A 22634-nucleotide genomic window follows, 5' to 3' on the forward strand; every position below is an offset into this window, starting at 1 on the left:
CCTCCCGCCCAGACATCCTTTCACACTCCTGCGGCAAATGTGCCATTTTCCAATAAAATTTCTGCCAGCATCGCAGGGGCCAGGAACCTTTTTTGGCCCTACCCGCCAACGCGCTGGCTCACACCGGACGCGTTCCCGCTGCACGTGGAGCGCGGCGGCGCTCTTCCGTAGACTAAAAAGGGCTGAAAGCGTGATAATGCAAAGCAAGCACCGCCTTGGTTCAAAAATATATCAGCGCGGGTGTGCCAAAATTAACATGGGGCGACGGTAGGAGTGGAATGAGTCTTTTTAAACACGCTCTGAAAAGAAGAAAAACTTTTTTTTTTGGCAGGTAACGTCTTTGTGGTGAGTTTGGCCTTTGCCGACCTGGTGGTGGCGTTCTACCCATACCCCCTAGTCCTCTACGCTCTCTTCCATGACGGATGGGCGCTAGGCAACACTCAGTGCATGGTAAGCTCGTGTTTGTTCAATGGATATAAAGCGAATGCGCGACGAGACCATCGAAAATCATTCCCAAAGCTTTTCTGTCATTAATGTGACGACCTGGTATCGGAACAGGAGAATTAACGTATGTAGGCATGGGCCCAAATCAGATTCTTAAGTAAATGATCACGGTATTAAAATCAGATTTTCGACATTAACATTCTTGTTTTTTTAAGGGTTTTTAACCCTTGTTCCTAGCAAGTCATACCACATTACTGAACTGCACCATGCTTCCATGAGTGTCCACTGTCAGAACACTAAACTTTGCAAAAAAAATTCTCTAAAATAATGATGTGATGTACTTTCAAAATAACTTTGAATGTTACCACCTTCAACCCTTAAAATGATACACAACACAAGTTTGTTTGACTAGTATAGATTAGTGTTTTTATCAAAAATGAGGACTTAGATTTGCCTTTTTGAAAGCCATCTTATAAGATCCAAAAAGAATGTGCTCACTGTCATAGCCTAATTGTCCGATCATCTCCCAGAATTGGGCCACATCATCAAAATTCAGCTAACAAACTTGTCATGTCCTCCGGCATCCTGCTTAGGTCTGAAGGGGTTTAAGACAATCACCCCCCCTCCCTCTCTATTTTCTATGCGTACAAAGAAGGTGAAAAAAAAAATCTAAACATTTTCAAAGAGGCGGCTCGTTGAGTCAGATTAAGCAAAAATGAAAAGCAGACGGTATTCGCAGTTAGCGAAACCTCGACTATTTAGAACTACGGTAAACCGTCAACCCGGTTATCGGCCTGTGTCTACTTTACGTTTTGTATGTTTTTATTTTGTCAGGTGAATGTAACATTCCATTCACAATGTATACACAATTTTGCGTGGTCTTGATACCAGACCGTAATTCCCCAAATACAACACAAAAATTTGGGGGTCGGATTCTGGTATTTTCTAGGGTACGGTGCATGAGACGCAGCAACGCTTGCGCAACAATGTAGAAGCTATTTTTTCTCGTGTTGAAGACGTTGTTGCTATGTGTGCACTGCGTTCAGGTGAGCGGCTTCCTGATGGGCCTGAGCGTGATCGGCTCCATCTTCAACATCACGGGCATCGCCGTCAACCGCTACTGCTACATCTGCCACTCTTTCTCGTACAGCCGCTTGTACAGCTACCGCAACACGCTGCTCTTCGTGGCCTTAATATGGCTGCTGACCGTGGTGGCCATCGTGCCCAACTTCTTCGTGGGCTCGCTGCGCTACGACCCACGCGTCTACTCCTGCACCTTTGCCCAGAACGTCAGCAGCTCCTACACGGTGGCCGTGGTGGTGGTGCACTTCCTGGTGCCCATCGCCGTGGTCACCTTCTGCTACCTGCGCATCTGGATACTTGTCATTCAGGTCAGGAGCGCGGGTCGGAAACCACTTGAAATTTGATGTTAACGCCCGGAATGAAGTAGTCCCGTAAGAAGTGGTATGATGATGAAAAAAAAAAAAAAAAAAACGGAATCTTGCGAAGAAAAGTATTTGTAAAAGTGGCGACTATTTTTTTTTTTTCTCAAATAGGGTGATGAAATGGCAGAGGGGGCGACGTATGACCCCGGGCTTTGCTTTCGTGGTGTGAAGTGTAATTGCACATCTGTGGCACCAGGTGGTGCTGTGGTGCTCAATGTCAAAGTGTGCGGGAGTTAAACTAACTTTGAAATGCGGTCGACAAAAACAACAAAAAAATCAGCAGGTTAAAACTTATAAGATATTGGTGCTCCTGTGTCAAAGTCCTAGATCAATTTACATTTATTTTTATTTGTTTTTGTCAGAATCAGGCAGTTGAAATGCTCAAAAATGTTTCTAGTTTGACAAGGTTTGGCTTTTGTTTTTTATTTCAGGCACTGTACGTTATTTTTTTCTGTTTCAGGCGAACCAATACAAACCCTGTAAATTGTATTTAACATTTGTTGAAAGTTGATCAATATAAAAATGACACTTAGTTGTGTTTTATTTAAGTTTTAAAGATAAAGAGCTCATTTATAGTCACCGCCTCGAGTAGGTTAGGATATTTTTTTAATACGAAACTGCCTTAAGCGAATCATTTCAAGAAAAAAAAATGATAAGATTACAAAGTCAAATATTTTTACAAAAGGCATACAATTTTAAAATAAAATGTTTTTGATTCATTTTGATTCATTTTCAAGAAAAATCAAGTTTTTGTCAAGAAAAAATGGAATCACCAGAGCAAAAAAACAATATATAATATATAACAATATATAAAAAAAAAAAAAAACGAAAGAAAAGCTCAATCTGATGACATTTTATTTTTAGACAGAAGTAATGAAGCAAAATGCAGATGCAGGCATCTGTGAATAATGCTCAGCTCAGTATTCCAAACCATGACAAGAGTCTCTATTGCCTCACTGGACGCACACTAAAATCTTGTCGCAATGTGGAAATAACGACCTTTTAATTTGTGACCCTTCCGCCGCAGCAGTCAGCATAATTCTTTAAATGCCACAACTTGCTGTTTAAATCCTGCCTGACATATTAACATTTCAGCTTGACCGTGTTGATCTGTAATGAGCCAAAATGCAATGCTTTGCTTTACCTGCCTTTCTAACTTGCAGGTAAATGTCAGTGATTATATATATATATATATATATATATATATATATATATATATATATATATATATATATAAAAAAGACCTTAGCAATGTACTTAAAGTGGACACCTCGTTTTTTTCTGATGGGCGCCTTTAGGTGCGTCGCAAAGTGAAGACGGAGGAGAGCCCCCGCCTGCGTCCGAGCGACCTGCGCAACTTCATCACCATGTTTGTGGTGTTCGTGCTGTTCGCCATCTGCTGGGCGCCGCTCAACCTGATCGGGCTGGCGGTGGCGGTGGACCCGTCGCACGTGGTGCCGCTAATCCCCGAGTGGCTCTTTGTGGTCAGCTACTTCATGGCCTACTTCAACAGTTGTCTCAACGCCGTCATCTACGGCTTGCTCAACCGGAACTTCCGCAACGAGTACAAGCGCATCGTCACCTCCGTGTGGGTGACGCGCCTCTTCGTCACCGAGACGTCTCGGGCCGCCACCGACGGCCGCAGCCTGCGCAGCAAGCAGTCGCCGCCGCCGCCGCTAAACAACAACGAGTCGCTGAGGGATCGAGCCAACAACAAAGACTGAAGGCGTTGCGGCGACGCCGCTGACGGAACCGTACCGACCGAAGGCACGCGAGCTGCCCGATGAACTTCCTGCGCCTCAAATACGTCCGACTTGCATCACTTGAATACCGATTTAGTAAAAAAATAAATAAATGAATACATAAACGAAATGATAATCAGGGTGTTGTCGCGTGCCGGAATTAGGCATGGGCCGATAACCGGTTTACCATGTTGTCGAAAAGTCAAGGTTTCAATAACCGCTAATACTACCTATAACTGGTAATGAGCACTTCTCGTTTTTGTCTAGTGTGCCTCTCGGTGAACATTCGTGGAACCGTAGAGCAGTTTGGCGATACGGCATCGCTAGTGCTTGCAGAGTTGACTCAACAAGCTGAACGTAATCAAATGGTAGTCGCAGTTTTTTTATGTTTTTTACCTTCTTAGCTAGCATGGAGAATAAAGAGGAGATCTTCGTCTTAAACATAGTTTACTAGTGACAGGGCAAGAAACATGAATAAACGTGAATGAATGAATAAATATGCTTCATTTCTTTTATGTACCAAAAATTCGATATTTTGTTGAAAAATATCTTTTTTGCTTGTTCAATGTGAAAAAAATAGAAGTGTAATTTGTATAACAAGACATCATGTACTATAATTATCATCCCTTCAGAATTTGCTATCGGCCCATGCCTACCAGGAATTTCATTAGAAAAATGAGGAAGCTGCTACAAAAAGAATCCGTGAACTCTTTAGTTCTTGGCACTTCCTTAACCGATATGTGACAGATTACAGGCTTACCCTGTCAAAGTATTTTTTTAATATAAAAATTTTAACAATATTAACAGCTAGCATATGGCAAGGCAGCACACTGATTAAAAAATGCACTAAGAAAGAACGATAATGCCTTTTCATCATACCCTGTGGTTGGGTACTATTTCAAATGGGAATTTATAATAGGCTAACAGTTGGCATGCTAACACATAGCTACCCAACAACAAACAAACCACCGCAAAGACAGATTGAATATTTTACATTATAACCTATGGTCAGTTAAAATTTCAAGAAGAGAGAATTCATAAATTGCTAACAGCTAGCATGCTAACAGTGTTAATGATAATCTATCATGCACTGAGGTCTGGTACTATTTTGAATGGGAATTGATCAAATGCTAACATGTTAAATATTAGCATGCTCGCACTAGCATGCTTTGGAACTCTAATGTTCATTCGGGGACATCCCGTTCCTCTGGATCACATGGTAACGTGCAAAAAGCCTAATGAGGATTGTAAACTGAATGCTTAAACGTAGTTGGTTTGCTAGCACATGACACGCTAAAGACTTGCATTGGACCCGTAACATTCATTTTTATAAATAGTCCAACTTGCCTCAATTGAATGCCATTTAAGTCAAACCACAAATGAAAATCAGGGTGCTGTCATTCTGTACTCTCGCCAGAATTTAGCTTTGAAAAATTCCAGGCACTCGCTCATGTTCCAGTGGACAAATTTCTCTTTGAATGCAAATTCTAACAACACAACTCTCGCTCCATGGACTGTTTTGTTTTGGTTTTCCCACAAAATCCTACTAAATTCTGGCAAGAGTGGGGAATGAGTTTTTAACAAGGCCTGTTCTGATGTATACTGACGTATACGGAGCCGAAATGTAGACAAACTTAGTAAATCATTCGCTATCAGCAAGTTGTTGTCAACATGTGAGAAAACATGGCTGCTCGCTCACTGCGTGTGATGTAGTAACATGAAGACGCCTCTCGCAACAATCAAGCAAATTAGACAAAATCACATTTAAACGAAGAAAAAGTATATTTTTCAAAGTGAAATGTTTTGTAAATTACATTTTTATGTAATAAAATAAAGTTGCACCTTCTTTGTGCCTTGTCCATGTGAATGGCCTATTTTAAAACGGTTTTCATATATGAGGCGCAGCGCATTATAAGGCACACGGAACAGAAGCTACAGTGGTGGCTTTGTATTCTTCTAATCTCAAAGCATAGACTTGATAACAATATGTACTTGGTACCAATACTCCTCCAAGATTAGAAATTCTTAGATTTCACTGCTGAACAATGGAATAGTTTCTCTTTCTTCTACATCACACGCAGTCTTTCATTTCTACAGATTTTTTGTGGTTAATTTATTTTCATATGACGAGAATATCCCGTGTAATTTATAGCGTCTGTTATCGTTGCTATTCAATGACATTCATTGCCGCTTCTCGCCATCTCAGGGCGCCTTTTCCTTTTTTTTCCAAAATGCAATGAAAATATTTTGTAAATTAGTGTCACTGTAGACTTTTAATTGTTGTCAATGAAGATGTTTTTTTTTGGGGGGGGGGGGAATGTTTTTACTCTCATGCCGGTGAGAGTTTACATCATGCCATTAAAAGTTTGCTTTTGGCTTCCGCCTGACCTGTGTTGCCCGACTGAGAACGCCGCGTTTTAATTGACCGCCGCGCGTGTCGCATTTAACAAGTGGTCGTCACGTCAAAGCGTTTGGCGCTCGCGCGTGAAATGGACAAGGCTACATTAAAACCGGGGTGCAAATGTAAATCGCGTGACCCGAAAAGACTCAAAGAGCGAGAAACACCAGAAAACGGGAGCTGAGGTGTCAACACTTTCGACTAGTGGCGAAGCTAGCAAAATTTGCGCTCATGTGAGCAGGGTTTGTTCAAGGTCGCAAAATGTTCAATCAATCGATCACATTTTATTTTTCTACCCCTGAATCCCCAAAGGGCTTCAGAGGTGAAAAGAGGTCATGTCGAGACTTCTTTTGAAAAAATAAGTCGTACAGAGACATCTTTTCATTATAGGTACATAATAGCATCCCCTGCTCAAAGCTCCCAGAAGGGGAAGGAAAAACTCAAAAACCCCAATTTGGGGAAAATCAGAAACCTTCAGAAGGGACCACAGGTGGGAGGAGCCCCCTTTTAGGCTCAACAGGTTGACGTGGATGCTGCATGTACCAAATACAGAAAATTACAGATACACAATACAGACAAATAATATACTAAAAATAGAAAATAATTATACAAATATAAAATACTAATGATAAATATCTTAGGCCAGCGCGGGTGTTCCCAGCATGTTTTTTGGGGTGGTTTTTGATGACCGTTAGTCATGATCCCCCCAAAATAAACCAGCAAACCATCTTTTTTTTTTTTTTTTTTTTTAAACGGGAATGCTAATCGTATTTTGACTCTCAAACCACGATGAGCCACGTTTACGTACAAATGTACACACAACATCTGATTTCAAACCCAACATCTATCAGCCATTACGCTAAAAATGACATGAGAACCTTGTAAAAATGTTGATATATTTCAGTCGTTTTTGCAGTTCCTCTGAGGTGTGTGTGTCACTTTCAGAAGCCAAAGTCGAGATTTTTGGCTAACGGGATTAGCATTTTATGGAGTAAACATTGCAAACACCTGAGGTCTTTTTTTTTCTTCTCCGTCGCTCTTTTTTTTTTTCTTCTCCTGCTCCGGAGAGGCCGTAGCAGACACTAAATGCCACGCTGTCACATTTTCAGCACTCCACTGGCTGCACGTGTCCTCGTGGACATGCGGTGGACAATTTCGACGGGAGGAGGCTGAAGCAACATGAGCTCGCTCCCGCTCTCAAGTGTGTCGCTCTCCGGCGGCCAAAGTGATGTAACGAAGCTCATTGACGCCGCAAACAAATAGGCTGCAACATTCCATATGGGGCCGGTCAAACGGTGCTCACATGGTGAAGTTTATGAAGTGGTTTATGAGTGATTGCTGATTGCACTCGGAATATGGAGCAGGTATATTTCTTTCAAGTCCATGTATTTGGGTCACATGGAAAGGGAATGGGTTAGTGCAAAAGTCTTATTTGTTAGTCTTATTTTGTTTTATTTCGGTTCATTTGAATTTACTTTTTTCATTTAATCTTATTAATGTCCTTTTTTATTTATGATTTATCTTTTTTTTTCTTTATTTTTATGTATTTTTTCCATTTTCATGAATTTTTGTTGATTGCTTTTTGTTTGTAATTTTGTTTGTTTTGAAATGTGATGCCTTGTAAATTTCAATGATTTTAAATTAATTTTCACTTTTTTGTTTTGTCTTTTATATTTTATTTAACTCTTAGGCCGTTTTACTATGTTTTGCTTGATATTCATAATGTCATACTTTTGTATTATTATTTTATTCATTTACATTTTTATTTTACATCTAATGTTTGGATTTAAATTTGATTAAACACTTAGTTTCATCTATCTAGTTTGTCTTGTCTGAATGAGGTCATACTCAACAGTGTGAACGACACTAAACATTGAACACGTTTTTTTTTCTTCATCAAAAACCAAATTCATTCCACAGCTTTTCTTTTTCTTTTTCTTTATCCAAAAAGGATTTGGAAATTGAATTGGTTGAATGAAATTCTGATTGACTAAAATTGGAGAAAGGTTAGGGTGGTTACAGCACCACCTACTGCAAACATCTGTCAATGCACCTCATCAGCAGTCGAAACAGCTGCTTTTTATTCTTTTTTTTTTGGGGGGGGGCGGTAAATGTTTGCTGCTGTGGATTGAGGATGGAAGGGAGGGTGAGCGAAATGCTAGCCTCATGCTCGACTGCCGCCGCTCTCGGCTGATGTTCACTGACACGAATTCTTCGACAGGTGCGGCGCCCGATGCCCGCAGGACGCTCAGAGTAAAAACATGGACCAGAGGGTGGGGGACGTGTGGAACGTGATGCGCTTGGACGGGATGTGACGGGTTCAAAGGCTCCCTTGTTACGGCAAGACTCGTCACGGGCTGCTACATGAAATAACATAGCCACAAAAAACACACCCATATATATATATATATATATATATATATATATATATATATATATATATATATATAAAATGTGGGAGTGATGCGTTTTGACAAAAGCAGGCTTATGTTTGCTAGCTAGCTAAATCGATGGAGGCTAGCTAGCTCGTTGAGTAAAAAGATTAGCTAGATAGATGGAATTCCATGAGTGTAAACGGAGAGGGTTGAAGACGGCGCCAGAGGACGCGAGCGGCTGAATAATTCATCGCCCTCACTTTAATTGCATCTAATGCGCAGATTAACGATTTATTGGCGAATTAGATGAATAGGTTTAATCCGTGTGTTCATTTGGTCCTCAAACAATATGGCAGCATTTCATTTGACGGAAAGGACACGGGTTCATTAAAGTGACCTGGCCTGCTTTATATAACTGTGAATATGATGAGCAAAATGCCAGGCAGATTAACGTTGACGCAATGCTGGATTTACTTGTAATTACTGGACTCATTGGACATTTCATTAGAAACACCTGATGACCTTTTTTTTTGTTTTGTTTTAGCTGTTCAAAGAACATATTTTCTTTTCCGACTCGGATGTCCCTTCGACATCTTTCTTTAACATTCCGGCATTGTCGGCACCGCCTGCAACCTGAGTGAATGACGGGCAATGGGCTATGATTATTTCATGAATCACCGCAAACTTGAAAGAACGTGTGAAGTTCACACAAAGTTTGGGGGCGATGAGTGTAATGGGGAGAAATAGACTCTCGCAAAGTAACAGCAGGAACTAGATGACATCAATAGTGCAGGTAACACTGTATTTATACATGAGTAGCGCTCTAAAAACACCGATCTTTATGTAGGCGTTATATCATTTCGTCTATTCATACCGGTGATTACATAGTAACCGGGAAATGAAATGGAAAACGAGTTATACTTGATATTTTCCTTGTGTTATTTGCGTCAATACAAGTGCTGAGATACATGGATATGCATGGAGATTGCCACTGTGAGCTACATACAGTGAATGGATAAAAAAAATACCTAGATGACAAAAAACTATGTGCATTTTAATAAGGAAAAATCAGACCAGGCAAAGATAACCCAAGGGGTCCCACAAGGCTCCGTGCTTGGTCCTATATTGTTTATAAAATATCTTAATGACATTCAGCATGTGGCATTATGAAGATTTCTTTTTTTTTGTATTTTCTGTATTATTTGCTGGTAAGACAATGTTATACTGTTCTGGAGAGAATCTTCAAGGACTACTGACTACTGTGGAAGAGGAATATATATAAATATATAACATATAAAAATATATAACATATAAAAAAAATATATATATATATATATATATATATATATATATATATATATATATATATATATATATATATATATATATATATATATATTTCAAAAAGTGGTTTCACACACATTATTTCCGAACTTAAAGTTTATCATATTTCAAAATTAAACACCAAGTCATCAGTCGACTCAATGTTCTTTGCGGAGGATAAAGGATATATGCCTATGATTACTGTTTCATGAGTTGTCTACACATTTTGCAGACTGTTGATGTTTGATCCGGCTGTATAAAGAGAAGCAGAGGACTGAAGCTAGTTTTTAAGTCTTTTTTTTTTTTTTTACTTTGGCCTTAATTTAGCGTAGCTTAGCTGACTGTGTGTTTTTCTCACAGCGGTTGAATCGACGCGTGGGCACCTTAAAAAGCCATAAGAGAATTAATTAACGCCGTGGATTGAATTAATACGCCTGCCTTTTGTCCCGTGCGTCCTTTTCACATGAAATATGGATGAACTTTTGAAAAGCGGCGACTCTGAAGTACCCTTCACGTTGGTACCGACACGCTCCTGTGACGCGGACGCCATGATGTCCATCTTTTCACTGAAAATTAGGGGAGGGTTATTGTGTGAAAATGTCAATAAAGAGTCATCTCATCACCTTTTTCTGTTCGAATTCATTCGATACATATGGGTCCATTTTTTTTTTTTTTTTGAGGGGCGGGTGGGTTATGAGCTGCTTCTAACAAAACAAAGTTACTAATAAATGTGTGAAGATGTATTTCACTCACTTATTTGACGCGTTTCAAATCAATCCCAATTTGTCCTATTCACGTCATTCCAATTTCATATTATTCTAATTTTTCGTGTGAAGGAAGATTCCATTTTTGGTAATCCAAATATTTACCAATTTTCCACAATTCCCCTTTTAACACCCCAAAAAGTGCCATTCATTTCCAATGAGAGATTTGACGTTTCATATTTAAAACGGTCCCATTGCACATTTACAACATTTAGCTTATTCATTTCGCCTCAGGGATCATTCCAATAATTCACACATTCCAAAATTTTCCCACATTTGATCATTTTCCACCCCCCCCCCCAAAAAAATAAAAATACCATTCACTTACATTGGGAGATTTTAAATTTCACCTTAAAAGCTTTCCCAGTTTTACAATAGGCCATTTATGAAAGGTGCACCTTATATATGAAAACAGATTTAAAATAGGCAAAGATTAATAGCGCAAATTGTTAAATTGGTTCTTTCATTCCGTGACTTTTCAGTCATTGTTTCTTGACTATTTTTTATGATTAGTTTTCTACATTTATGGTCCACAGATGATAGAAATTGGTACCAAATGTCATGAGGCCAAGTAAAACTGAAACCACCCACAATAATAAACATATAGTTACATTAATTAAAATCGTGGAATGTAATTTCATCTTGCTTGCAGGTGAAGTTCTGCGGGCCATCTGGGCAATGAAAAGAAAATTAAAAATGAAAGCGGCGATTTACGTCAAAGGAGAACTGTGCGACTGCGTGGTTGTGCGCTGCATATCAAATGTGAACCATAAGAGCCACCAGGATGACAAATTGTGTATGAAGACGATCAAAAAAGCTAATAATTGATGTCGGCGCCCCTGAAAATGTTTCATTCCTGATGTGTCGCCAGTACACAAGGAGGAACGCTTTCCATTTATTTTATTTTATTTTTTTCCCCACATCGTCGACATTAATTTTATAAAGTGAGACCACCCAAAGTGAATATGAAAAAGTTCTCATTTTCGTGAGAAAATGTAAAAAATTGAGTGTCATTGTTAGGGGAAAATAATTTGGGCATTTACACGTCATGTTTGGGTGAGTGGTTTATTTATGTAATTATTTATAATATATAATAAATTTCCTGCCGCTGTGTGAAACCGTCATTAGGAGCTGAATTTTCTTTTCCTTTTCTTTCTGATAGGAACCCGACCCAATGTTTTTTTTTTCTGATGATACAGACTGCTTGTTTGTTGTTTACCAAAGTCAAAATTCGCCTCATGTACAAAGAGAAAATATACGCTTGGCATCACTTTTATGATTATCGTCATTTTCGTTACTAGTATTATTGTAACTGCTTCTTGAAAATATGCACTAGCCAGGTGATGGCGATGGGTTTTGTTACTCAGATGCATGCCGAGGGCGTGCTCATAAATAGCGCGTTTTCTACATAAATACAGTAAATTGTACACTTTTGCCAAATTGCAGTAAACGCGGAATGAAAATGACACCATTTTGCTTCTGTGGCACTCAAAGGATCGTATTTGCATCCTGAAGAAGAATATGTATTTCTAAACAAATATTCAATCAAAATCCGAAGGACGGACGTACTTTCTTTCGTTCTTTTTCAACGTGTGATTTTTTTATTGTTGATGAATTATCTGGTGGTCGTTGAAGTCTGGCCGCATTATGGAGATTTATGAGGGGCCACATTATTGGCTAAGCTCATGAATCTTTTGCTCAAACTTATTACTGTGTTGAAACGGGAACGGGGAAAAGACATCAGAATGACTGAGCGTATTATAATACCACTATGCCCCCATTCCTGAGAGATTTTTTTTTTTTTTGGGAACATTTTAAGTGCGTCCCCTTAAGAACAAACAAAAGAAGAAGACTTACTCTTGGGAGCGCTCGTTGCAGTGTTTGCAAATTGATTGGGCTTGAAAAGCTCCTTTGAAAATTGCCTATCATATGTCCTAACATAACTGTACTTAATTATAATGGATTTATAAGGAAGAAGTAGCCGGTAGTAGTAGCACATACGCAAGCTTAAATCATGTAAATGTTTGCGTTCCTATGGCAAAATGTGGGTGAAGATGCCTTGTATTCATATAAAACGAGGTTGGATTTATGCAGCTGCAGGTACGCGGAGAAAACCTTTCAACTCGGCTTATTATCCTTTCTGGGAAAAAGAAAATGATGCTTTACAAGCTGCGAGAGCGTGTCGGCACATCGCACCTTTCCTCCATCCCGTTTTGGTGCCTGGAAGTTTGCCTCCAACCGACCGGCCTCCAAATGTGTCCAATGGGTTTACTTATGAAAGATACAGTAGCAAATGGCAGGTTCCCAAGGGATCCCGGTGTCAAGAGCTGAATTTTAAGGAAGGAATGCCTTTCATTATTCATGCTAGAAATGCTCAAAAAGGCTCTACAATTTCAAATTTGCAAAGCAAAATGGCAGACTTTCTGGTTCTTTTTTGCCATGCCTTCTTCGGTGGTTATACACATGATAGACAAGCTTACAAAATTGTGTATACCTAAGATAAAATATCTCTCTCTCGCTCGCTCTGTGTGTGTATACACACATATACGTGTGTGTTTAAAAACGTAATGAAATTTTTCTCGTGTCCCGACCGTGTGAAAGTTTCCCTTACACAAATGCGGGATCCAATTAGGACTAATATTGCGGTTGGCAAGGCTCGCGGTCAATAACGAGGACAGTCGATGCGGAGCCTTTGAAGAAATAAGAAAGCGATGCTCCTTTAAGACGGTGTCAAAAGATCCGACGGTTGGTCCACATTGACGTTTCCCCCGCTAACTTTGCTTTGACCTCACGTCCACCGCTGGGAGACTTTTATCCTCTATTTCAGACCCGCTCCCTCTTTAAGTTTGCCTCCCGCGCCGGGGAGTCGGGAAGAAGAGACAAGATTTTCCGCGTCGGGGTCTGATGACGACGTGGTTGGCAAGCGCGATTGTGTTCTCGCACCTTCTGTTGTTTACGAAAACGTCCAGGACGATGCTGGAATGATCCCTGCAATCAGCATGTGGTGACTGTTTATTATCGCAGTCGCAGGTTCGATTCTGGCTGGGGCAATCCTATTTGAAGTTTGCATATTCTCCCTGTGCCTGCCTGGGTTTTCTCTGGGTATATCAGTTTCTTCCAACGATCCAAAAACATGCATGGTAGGTCAGTTGGAAAACTCAATTGTTCTTAAAGAACTCAACATTTTGGTGCATCTAACCATGTTACAAGTTTAATTTCTCACTCTAAAGACTCCCAAAGTTTTATTTTCCTTCAGTGATGCATTGCTAAATTGCTTACTCTGCGCTCTCACACCGGCCCCACCCTTATGACGAGAGAAAAGGCATCTTTTAGTTTTGTTTTAGTTCCGGAACTGAGGAGGAGAGATTTTGCACCGAGTCAGCCAAGTAAACATTTCTTTTGTTAGCTACAACGTTTTACCGTGGAAATGCCGAGGTGGCCAAAACGTGTGTTTGGGAGCACACGCAACAGCCAGGAAATAGTGTTGATATATTTTACCGCAACAAAAAACATGAAAGACCTTGTTTTTTGCTGTTGTAATAGTTATAAGTTGTATATTATTATATTGAATCGAATTACCAACTACTTAAAAAAAAAGTACTGTGTATACTTATATACTTATATTTTACTGTCATAAGAAAACGAGAAAAGTATGGAGGCCAATTGTGTGAAATGTGCAAAAACACCTCATGATGCTGTTAATTCTGCACCCTAAATGAATGCACATTGAGCGCAAACAAACATACTGTACATACTTGAACGTAAATGGCACGATGGACGGATGTTGCTTTGTTCGAATTACGTAATCCTTGTGGGCGGAAGAATCATCGGTGACGTGTGTAATCGCCTTTGACAACACTGTCTGTATCTTGTGTGTGCGTGTGTGTGTGTGTGTGTGTGTGCGTGTGTGTGTGTGTGTGTGAGTGTGTGTGTGCAGTTATATAAGTATGCAATGCTAACGACTTCCATTGTGTTTGTTGTTGCCGCAAACACGACAAATGTCAAAGGAAGAAAGAAATAATGATGAGAAGGGGTATCTACATAAATTGAGATTTTTTTTTAAATATAAATGAAATACAAATTGAGTTTATTGTTCAGATAGTTTTGGTTCACCGTCTATTAAAGGAGGGTCCAACACAAATTTGTCTCAAAATATGATGTACTTTTTTCCCATGACAACAACATTTAAACATTACAAAGAGTCTGATGCATTTTTACTTTCTGTCCAGCACCTTGGAAACTTTTTGACCTATTAAGAGGTCATTTTTCCTTGTAAAAATCCAACTTTACAATCATAATAGACAGAACTCAAATTTTCAGATTACTAAAGCCTTTTGCGCTCATAAGTATTGATAAAAAAAAAAAAAAACTCACTGAAGTGAGAACAGCATTTTTTTCTGCACGTCGCGCATGCTAGTGCTAACACGGCTACATGGCAAACATAAAGTAGGACACATCAGTAGCTAATGAGAACAAAGCTAACAGCAAGTTCAGGCTGACGTGGTGGAACAAAACTCGGCTCCATTAAGTTTGAACGGCTTGAAAAACATACATTGGAGCGCAGCACACAAGTAGGTCAAGTTTCTCGTGCTAACCTTTAGCACACATGCTAATTGGCAGACGTCAGCGGAGGGAGGATTCATGACTTTGCACTCAAAAATGATATTAGCTGCCTTATAGCTTCATATTTTTTTTTACCTTTTGCTCCAGTGAGAAAAATAAAACGTTTTATGTCAGTAACTTACAATCTTTTGAGTGACCAATAAGTCTGATACAGCATGACTTTATAGTTGTGGAAGACTTTAACTTTTTCCACCCCAAAATTAGTTCATAATTCACAAATTAAATCGCTCATAACATTTTTGCAAAACTGTTTTATAAATTAATAATAATAATGGATTACAGGGTTTTTTTCTAAAAAAAAAACATGCAAAATCATTCTCATATATATATATATGCTACCATTTATGCAACCTTATAGTATTATTTCCTTTAACAAATTGTCATCTAAAAAATAACAATCAAAAGTCTCAAAAGATCAAAAAAAGATCAAAAAATTCATATAATTAGCATTTTTATTGCTACTGTAGCGCTAGCATTCAAATGTGCAAATCTCCCACGAAAGCATTAAAATATAATTTTGTCAATTACTTTTATTTTTCACGAGACAACACATGAAAGTACCGCTCGTATAAACTGGAAATGCCATTTATACAGTTTATTAGTTTTAATAAGTTTGAGTTGATGGCGCTGGTTGAGTAATAATTGCATTTATCCGCATGGTAGCTCATTTCTCTACAAGCCTTTTCCATTTCCTTCCTCGCTAATTAATAAAAGCAGCAGAGCTTAAGAGGTCCTTTGGTACAAATGTCCTCTTGATGGAATAATCCACCTTCATAAATGTATTCCACCTTATTAAACTCCTCCTGAGGGAGCGCACTCCAAACAATCAAAATATCCAAATCCAGGCTGCCAGGTAATTCCGCGTCTCGGTGGACCCGATTCATCAATAATGAGCATCTTCCAACAGACAGCTGGCAGAAACGCTACAATCGAGGAGTTCTTGTAGCCAGAGGGGGTCAGCTGCTATTTGAATTCTTCTTCACTGAACTCGAGAGTCTGCGGCGACTCTCCGAAAGCCCCCGGATGTCAACTTTGCGACGCAGAAAAGAAAAAGAAAGACAGTCCTTCTGATGGAAGCCATTTTTTTTTTAAGCAGCGCTTCCCATTCAGCACCTATGATATATTTTGAGCGTTATTTTTCCATTCAACATCCGGGAATTACTGATGAAGTTTAATCTTCCAATATTGTGATTCATTTCTAAACTAAAGAAAAAAAAAAGCGACCCTAGTGAGGATAAGCGGCTAAAGAAAGTGGATGAAAAAATTCACTAGCAAGACTGTAACATTGTATGCGATATAGCATAGAGCAAGGACATATTGCTAAAAAGCGGAGAATTGTTTTTTACTTTTGCTTTCTTCAGAAAAAAATAAAAACAAAAATGGTCACCCTCTTCTGCCCCCCCCCCCTTCAAAAAACTACAATAGACAATATTTCTGGTTTGTGTTCTCTTTCAGTGTGATTTTGCCCTCGCCCGAACATGAAAGTCAATAAACACATGAATAAATACGATTGATATATTATGCAGCGTTGCTGTGGATTGCATCAGGGCCACTTAAACACATCACCGGCTATCCTCGTTATTCACATGAGGAGGGAATCACAAATCTGCAGCCAGGCATCTTTATTCCGAACAATATGAATGATAATATAGCAGTTAAACCTGCAACAACTGAACATGAGCAGCGCAAAGAAGGGATGGAAGCGTCTCATAACTAATTTGAAATCTCTCAACGTAGGTTTTCAAAATATAGATACAGAAGCTTGTACGCCCCCTGGTGGCGGGACGTCACCAATGTTATTAAAGAGGCTCATTAGCAATAAGCATAAATATACACAAACGCACGTGATGTTTCGGCTTAAAAAAAAAAAAAAATTAAAACTTAAGTACAACTGCACTCCAAAGTAAAGTCTGGACAATAAGATAATTGTAATGTTCAATGATCACCTGTGAAAAGTCTCCACGGCAGTTTATTTATTGGACATGTATTGGACACGAATCCAAGGGCCGCTTTATATCATTATGCTTTCATTCATTATACAAGCAAGCGAGCGATGAATGTATCTTATTTTATAGTTAATTGGACTATAAGTCGCAGTTTTTTTCATAGTTTGGCGGGGGTGCAATTTATACTCTGGAGTGATGTATGAGTGAAATTATATACCCATTATTCTATCATTTCACATGTTATTTCATACTAAACCGCAAGAGGGCGCTCTAGACCTGTGTTGATAATTTCAACTTTTGCGATCATTTTGAAATATAACCGAGAAAAGCTCAACAAAAATGGAACCGAAAATATTGGAGCAGCAGAAAGAACACTTGGAGTTAGCAAGAAACTTGTGAAGGACTGGAGAAAAGCGGAGGTTACTTTGATGAAAGGAAGAAAACAAAATGGCATAATTTCAACTGGAATTGGAACGATGAGTCTGAAAATACGGGATTGCATTCGCAAATAATAGCGTAAATTATAAATTATTTGTATTTTTAATTTTTTTTTCAAAGCTCAACACTATATACGCCAGTTATTTTTTTTTACTTTTTTTTGTGATTTTTAGTTTACGCCGCAGGCCACTGAAATATAAATTGTGGGCCGCCAATGGCCCCGGGGCCACAGTTTGGACACCATAGCTTTACTGCATACATCAAAAGATATGAGAAAATACCAAAAAAAAAAAAAATCAATCATCAATAGTTTGCTCCGAGAAGCCACCAGAACAAAGAAGTGATCGATATACAATGCACGACTTTCATCTTTGTTATTGATCATGTCGCTTTGCACTGACAACAATGCCACACATACCTAAGAACAGGAAATGTCATTTATCATAATGTTAAGTGTTTTTTTCGAGAGCTGAAAATGGATCAGTGGAAAGTTTGTTTGTTGTTTAGCGGTGCTGTGATGTGGTTGCCCAAGCGCACATTTTTGCGCTGCGACGTCCTGGCGGCTTCCAAACATTTCCGGTGTGCGTGCGTGCGCATGTTTAGACGGCAGTGCTGCGGGCATCAACGACTGAGACACATCATGAGCCCAAAAGATGGTAGGAGAATTTTATTGGTATTAATAAATTACATTCTGTTGACAGTATTATGATTTATGTGCATAATTCTTGTTTAATCCAGTTGTTGTTGTTATAAGTGTTATTTACTGTCCTTAATAAATGTTAAAGTTGTTAGTCGTTTTAAGTTTGTGACGGAAAAGTTTTTTTTTTTTTTTAAAGTGCTAGGATATTTGCTGTTAAAATTGTGGCGAGTAAAGTTAGTTGTTGTCATTCCAAGTGTAATACAGTTACAGTTATAATTGTTAGTGTTATTAAAGTTGTCAACTGTTGTTCAAGTTGTCCTTGTAGTTGTTCATTAAGAGTTATTGCATTTGTTGTTATGGTTGTTTATGATTGTTAGAATTGTTATTTATGGAGAAAATCATTAGTTGCCTTATAATTGAAAATTGTAGTTTAGTTCGTTTTTACTGTAGTAACTTTTATGGTTATAGAGTAGCATGAAAAAGTATCTGAACCTTTTGGAATTTTTCACATTTCTGCATAAAATGACCATTAAATTTGATCTAATCTTTTCCGAAATCACACAGAGTTTAATTTTAAACTACAAATCCCCAGATAATCTTGGATTTTTATTTATTTTTAATGATGATAACACATTTAATAGCTGGTCACTGAAGTTGATTTGGATCATTGTCCTGTTAGCATCCGCTCTCTTCTTAGCTTCAACTGTTTGACAGAGGGCTTCAGATTTTTCCGCAAAAAATCTTGGTGAACCTTTGAAATCACGTTTCCATAAATGATTACATGTTGTCCAGGCTCTGAGGCAGCAAAACAGGCCCTGTTCAATTAATCCTCTGCACTTAAAGACACAATTTTGGTGGAATGCCTCAGTGCCTTTTTGCAAATATTAAACATGCAGAAATGTTTTTGTTGTTGTTGTTTTTTTTACATTACTCGCCTCCTCGTGTGCTCCACTTAGGAACAACCTTCTTTGCCAGTATTTTATGTCAATGTCGATGTACAATATGTGCAGAGATATTGGGCTGCGCCAGTGAGTTCTGTACCATGTTTTCAGCACGATACGGTGCACCTAAAAGCCAAAACTCAAAAACTGACAGTAGTTTCCACAAATAATTTTTATTCTCCATTTCTGACTGAAAAGTTTGACTGACATCTGATTGTTTTGTTGAATTCCATTTATCGCAGCTCCATCTAGTGGCTGCATAACGCAACCCCACCCACTACAGTAGCTTCTATTCTTTGAACCTTATAATGCGGTGCGCCTTATATATATATATGAAAACCGTTTTAAAATAGGCCATTCGTTGAAAGTGCGTCTTATAGTGCTGAAATGCGGTAAGCAGAAATGTGAGAAATTCCAAAACTTTCAGATACTTTTTCATGCCACTGTAGCGGACGCTATTGTTGTTGCCGCTATTGTCTGCACATCATGTGGACATTGTATGACACACAAAAGACTTTTTTTTCCCTTTTCAACACTTGTCGAACAAACATACGCTTATGTAAAAAAAAAAAAAGTTTTTATGTTTTGTTTTTCTCCCATTGTTTTCTTCTTGAGATTGCACGGTGATACTGACAGCACTGATTCTGCTGTCTGTGGCTTTATTCGTGTCTGTGTGCCTCAATGCCGCCTGTTGTGTCACGCGTCGGGCGCCTTTGTGCACAGGTACGCTATGAAACATTTCACGCTTTATGAGATTAGCCCAACATGAGAACTAAGCCCTTTTTCTACCACAACAGAAGGCTTCTGTTGTGAACGCAATCACGCTGCAGACAGGTAATAAGTTTCAGTCCTTCCTTCAGCAGCGACAACAAGAGCTGACAATATTTGCTATTTCTTTGTCGTTACAAGGCCGTCGAAGGAAGAGAGGCGCCATTTTGTCCAGTCCCATCGACCCGAGCGAGAAAGGCTCGACAATCTCCAAGTAAATCCCATCTACGGAAACGTCGCAGGTCAGCGGTCACTGCAATTTTCTTTTTCTTTCTTTCTTTTCTTTGTGTGACTTGAGAAACACATCGAGGTGTTTTTGTGTTCAGGTTGTGAGGACTGCGACCTGTTAAGAGTACCTTCAGCCAACACGCGCTTTCATGCATCTCTGCAAGTGCGACAAAAGGTTTTCCATTAATTACTCATTGTAATGTGATTACTTTATGAATAGTTGAAAAAAATTAATTAAACAGAATGAATATATGAAGCTACATTATGATCATAAATGTATCCCAAAATTATTTATTAAATTGAATTCAGTTAAACTACAGGATAGCCACTATGAAAAAAAGAGAAAAAAAAATATATACCTGTATATATATGTTTTTTTTTTGAAAGACACACAGTGCCAATCAGAATAAATGTGAGAAAAGAATTTATTTTAACTTCCGTTTACCCGGAAATAATCTGATTACTAACAATCCTTTCATTCAAAAATCCTTTTTTTTCCCAAATGTACCGTTTAAGTGTTTTCAAATGATGCTTCTCATAAACAGTCAATTCAATATGATAGCCTATTTAACGGTGGAAAGCAGGTTGACATTTGTGGTGGCAGTTATGAAAGATGAAAAAAAAAAAAAAAACACCTTTCCAGAAAAAGCAAAGTTGCGGAAATGCGTCAACCACAACAACCACAAGCCATTTGTGTCACATATGAAAACCTAATGTACTTTAGTGATGATTTCCTGATGAAAACACATGCAGCCGTGCCCTCTAAGACAGAGGTCCCCAACCGGTACCGCACCCAAATAATGTTTTGGAACTGAATTAGTTTATCCTTTATTTGTGCTTTGTTTGGCTTGATCTCGATTTTTGGTTTCAACGCGCGTTGACTAATGTGCCTCGTTCAGTCCTCACAAGACGCCCCGATCAACTACGCCTCCCTGGACCTGAACGTGGCAAAACAACGACAACAGAAGGTCCACGGCAACAAGCCGATAAAACAACACCAACACCAGCTACGAGATGAGCAGTCAAAGAAACTTTCGTTCCAAGTGACAGAGAACAGTCTTGGCCCCCGTTGGGACTTAGGTTCGATGGATCATCAGAGCAGCGTCTACCTGAACAGCAAGTATATCGCCAAAGAGACGGATACCATGAAAAAAGGCGAAACATGGTCATATTCAGAAGCTCAAAAGCTCAACTCGGTTTAATCCAGATTTGTTCCTGTTTGATCATTGATGAGAATGTTCTGTAAAATTCTAACCAATTGAAGTGAAATTTTATATTTTGTGACCATTCTGACACTCAAATGTTCATTTTACAATTTATATCTGTTCCTTAACAGTATTTTTTCCCCAGTGTGTTGAATCTGAATCCGATTCAGACTGCAGATTGATCAACTATGTAAACTCAATGGGTAAAATCCTATTCAACTGATATTAAACATTTAATAGATAAACATTCAACAAAATCTGTGTTGCTTTGACTTTTTCAGCCTGCCTTTTTGTCAGTTTTTTAACCTCCATGAAGAAAACAAAAAGTGCTGGAATAGAGTAGTGCACGCGTCCAGCTTTCATGGAGCGACAGCTAATCAATAGCTGATGTTAGCCTCTGTACGGATCCTCTGCTGGCTTTGAGCCTGTTTGGATTCAACTGGTGCCAATATTCACAGAAGCCACACACACGTAAATTCACTTTTTAGGAGGACAAAAAGCAAACCTGGAAGTAAGATGATATAGTATTGATAAGCAATGCCAATGGTTGCAAGTAGTTGTCAAGGCAATATACTGCTGTGCGCAATGTCTTCTGATTTGTATTCAACAAGGATCTGTTTCATGTCTTTTTGTTTGGTTTTGGTTCCGGAGAAGAGGAGGAGAGATTTTGCACAGAGTTGGCCGAGTGAATAGCAACGTTTCAGGTGTCAAACATCATTCACTTCACTTCCAAAGTAATTACAAATCATATTACCGCCACTTTAACTAAAATATGCAGGGCCTGCACTCTTGAATTTCCATGTACTCATCAACACAAACATACGTCTGCTTGCAATCAATCACATACTTCTAGATCAAGTCTAAATAAATATAAAGACAAAAATATTCTTTTTGTGCACGAGTCATGTGTTGCTTCACCAAGACAATGACGTTAAATGAATATATTTAGCTGAAAAGCATTCAGTTAGTGACAGGTCCTTAGAACTGGGTTGCATTAAAAAAAAAAAAAAGACCTTATTGAGCCAAATGCTCCTCCATCAAGTTCCACGTCAAAAAAAAATGTTACATATTCCCCAGCTTTGGTAAATTAACAATGTATAATGAAACATCCATACATCCAATTTTATAACCGCAATTGACAATTTGTTTGCTCCCACGTGTCATAATGGTCATCGCCAAACATCATAGCCCTGTCATCCTTTATGAGACAGGAAAGTTGGCGTCAACAAAGGCAAGAAAGTCTGAAATTTGTCCGAATAACAGAGAGAGAGAAAAAAAAAAACACGACCTATCAGGAAGCAATGCGGTGACCCCATCACGTCAAAGAATCCAAAAAAAAAAGTCTCGTTACGGC

General features: G+C 38.8%; 2 protein-coding genes and 1 long non-coding RNA gene across 3 annotated transcripts in view; 2 read left to right on the forward strand and 1 right to left on the reverse strand.

The window, feature by feature from the left end:
* mtnr1bb (melatonin receptor 1Bb) overlaps nt 1-5477 on the forward strand; it is a 30732-nt gene extending 25255 nt beyond the window's left edge. The window contains exons 2-4 of the mRNA XM_088440659.1: nt 332-450; nt 1491-1835; nt 3188-5477. Coding sequence (XP_088296785.1) covers nt 332-450; nt 1491-1835; nt 3188-3613 — 890 coding nt within the window. The 3' untranslated portion in view covers nt 3614-5477. The remainder of the gene's footprint in view (nt 1-331; nt 451-1490; nt 1836-3187) is intronic.
* The window catches only part of LOC148408575 (uncharacterized), a 59138-nt gene that overhangs the window by 23498 nt on the left and 13006 nt on the right, over nt 1-22634 (reverse strand). The gene's annotated exons all lie outside the window — the stretch shown is intronic.
* On the forward strand, nt 18018-21638 carry LOC148408576 (uncharacterized). The gene is made up of 6 exons (XM_088441290.1): nt 18018-18154; nt 19695-19802; nt 19877-19913; nt 19989-20089; nt 20174-20250; nt 20975-21638. The coding sequence occupies exons 1-6, from the start codon at nt 18094-18096 to the stop codon at nt 21275-21277; spliced, it is 687 nt and encodes a 228-aa protein (XP_088297416.1). The 5' UTR covers nt 18018-18093; the 3' UTR covers nt 21278-21638.

This window comes from Hippichthys cyanospilos, chromosome 18 (genome assembly GCF_059441005.1).
Source record: "Hippichthys cyanospilos isolate Australia breed blue-spotted pipefish chromosome 18, RoL_Hcya_1.0, whole genome shotgun sequence".
NCBI lineage: Eukaryota > Metazoa > Chordata > Actinopteri > Syngnathiformes > Syngnathidae > Hippichthys > Hippichthys cyanospilos.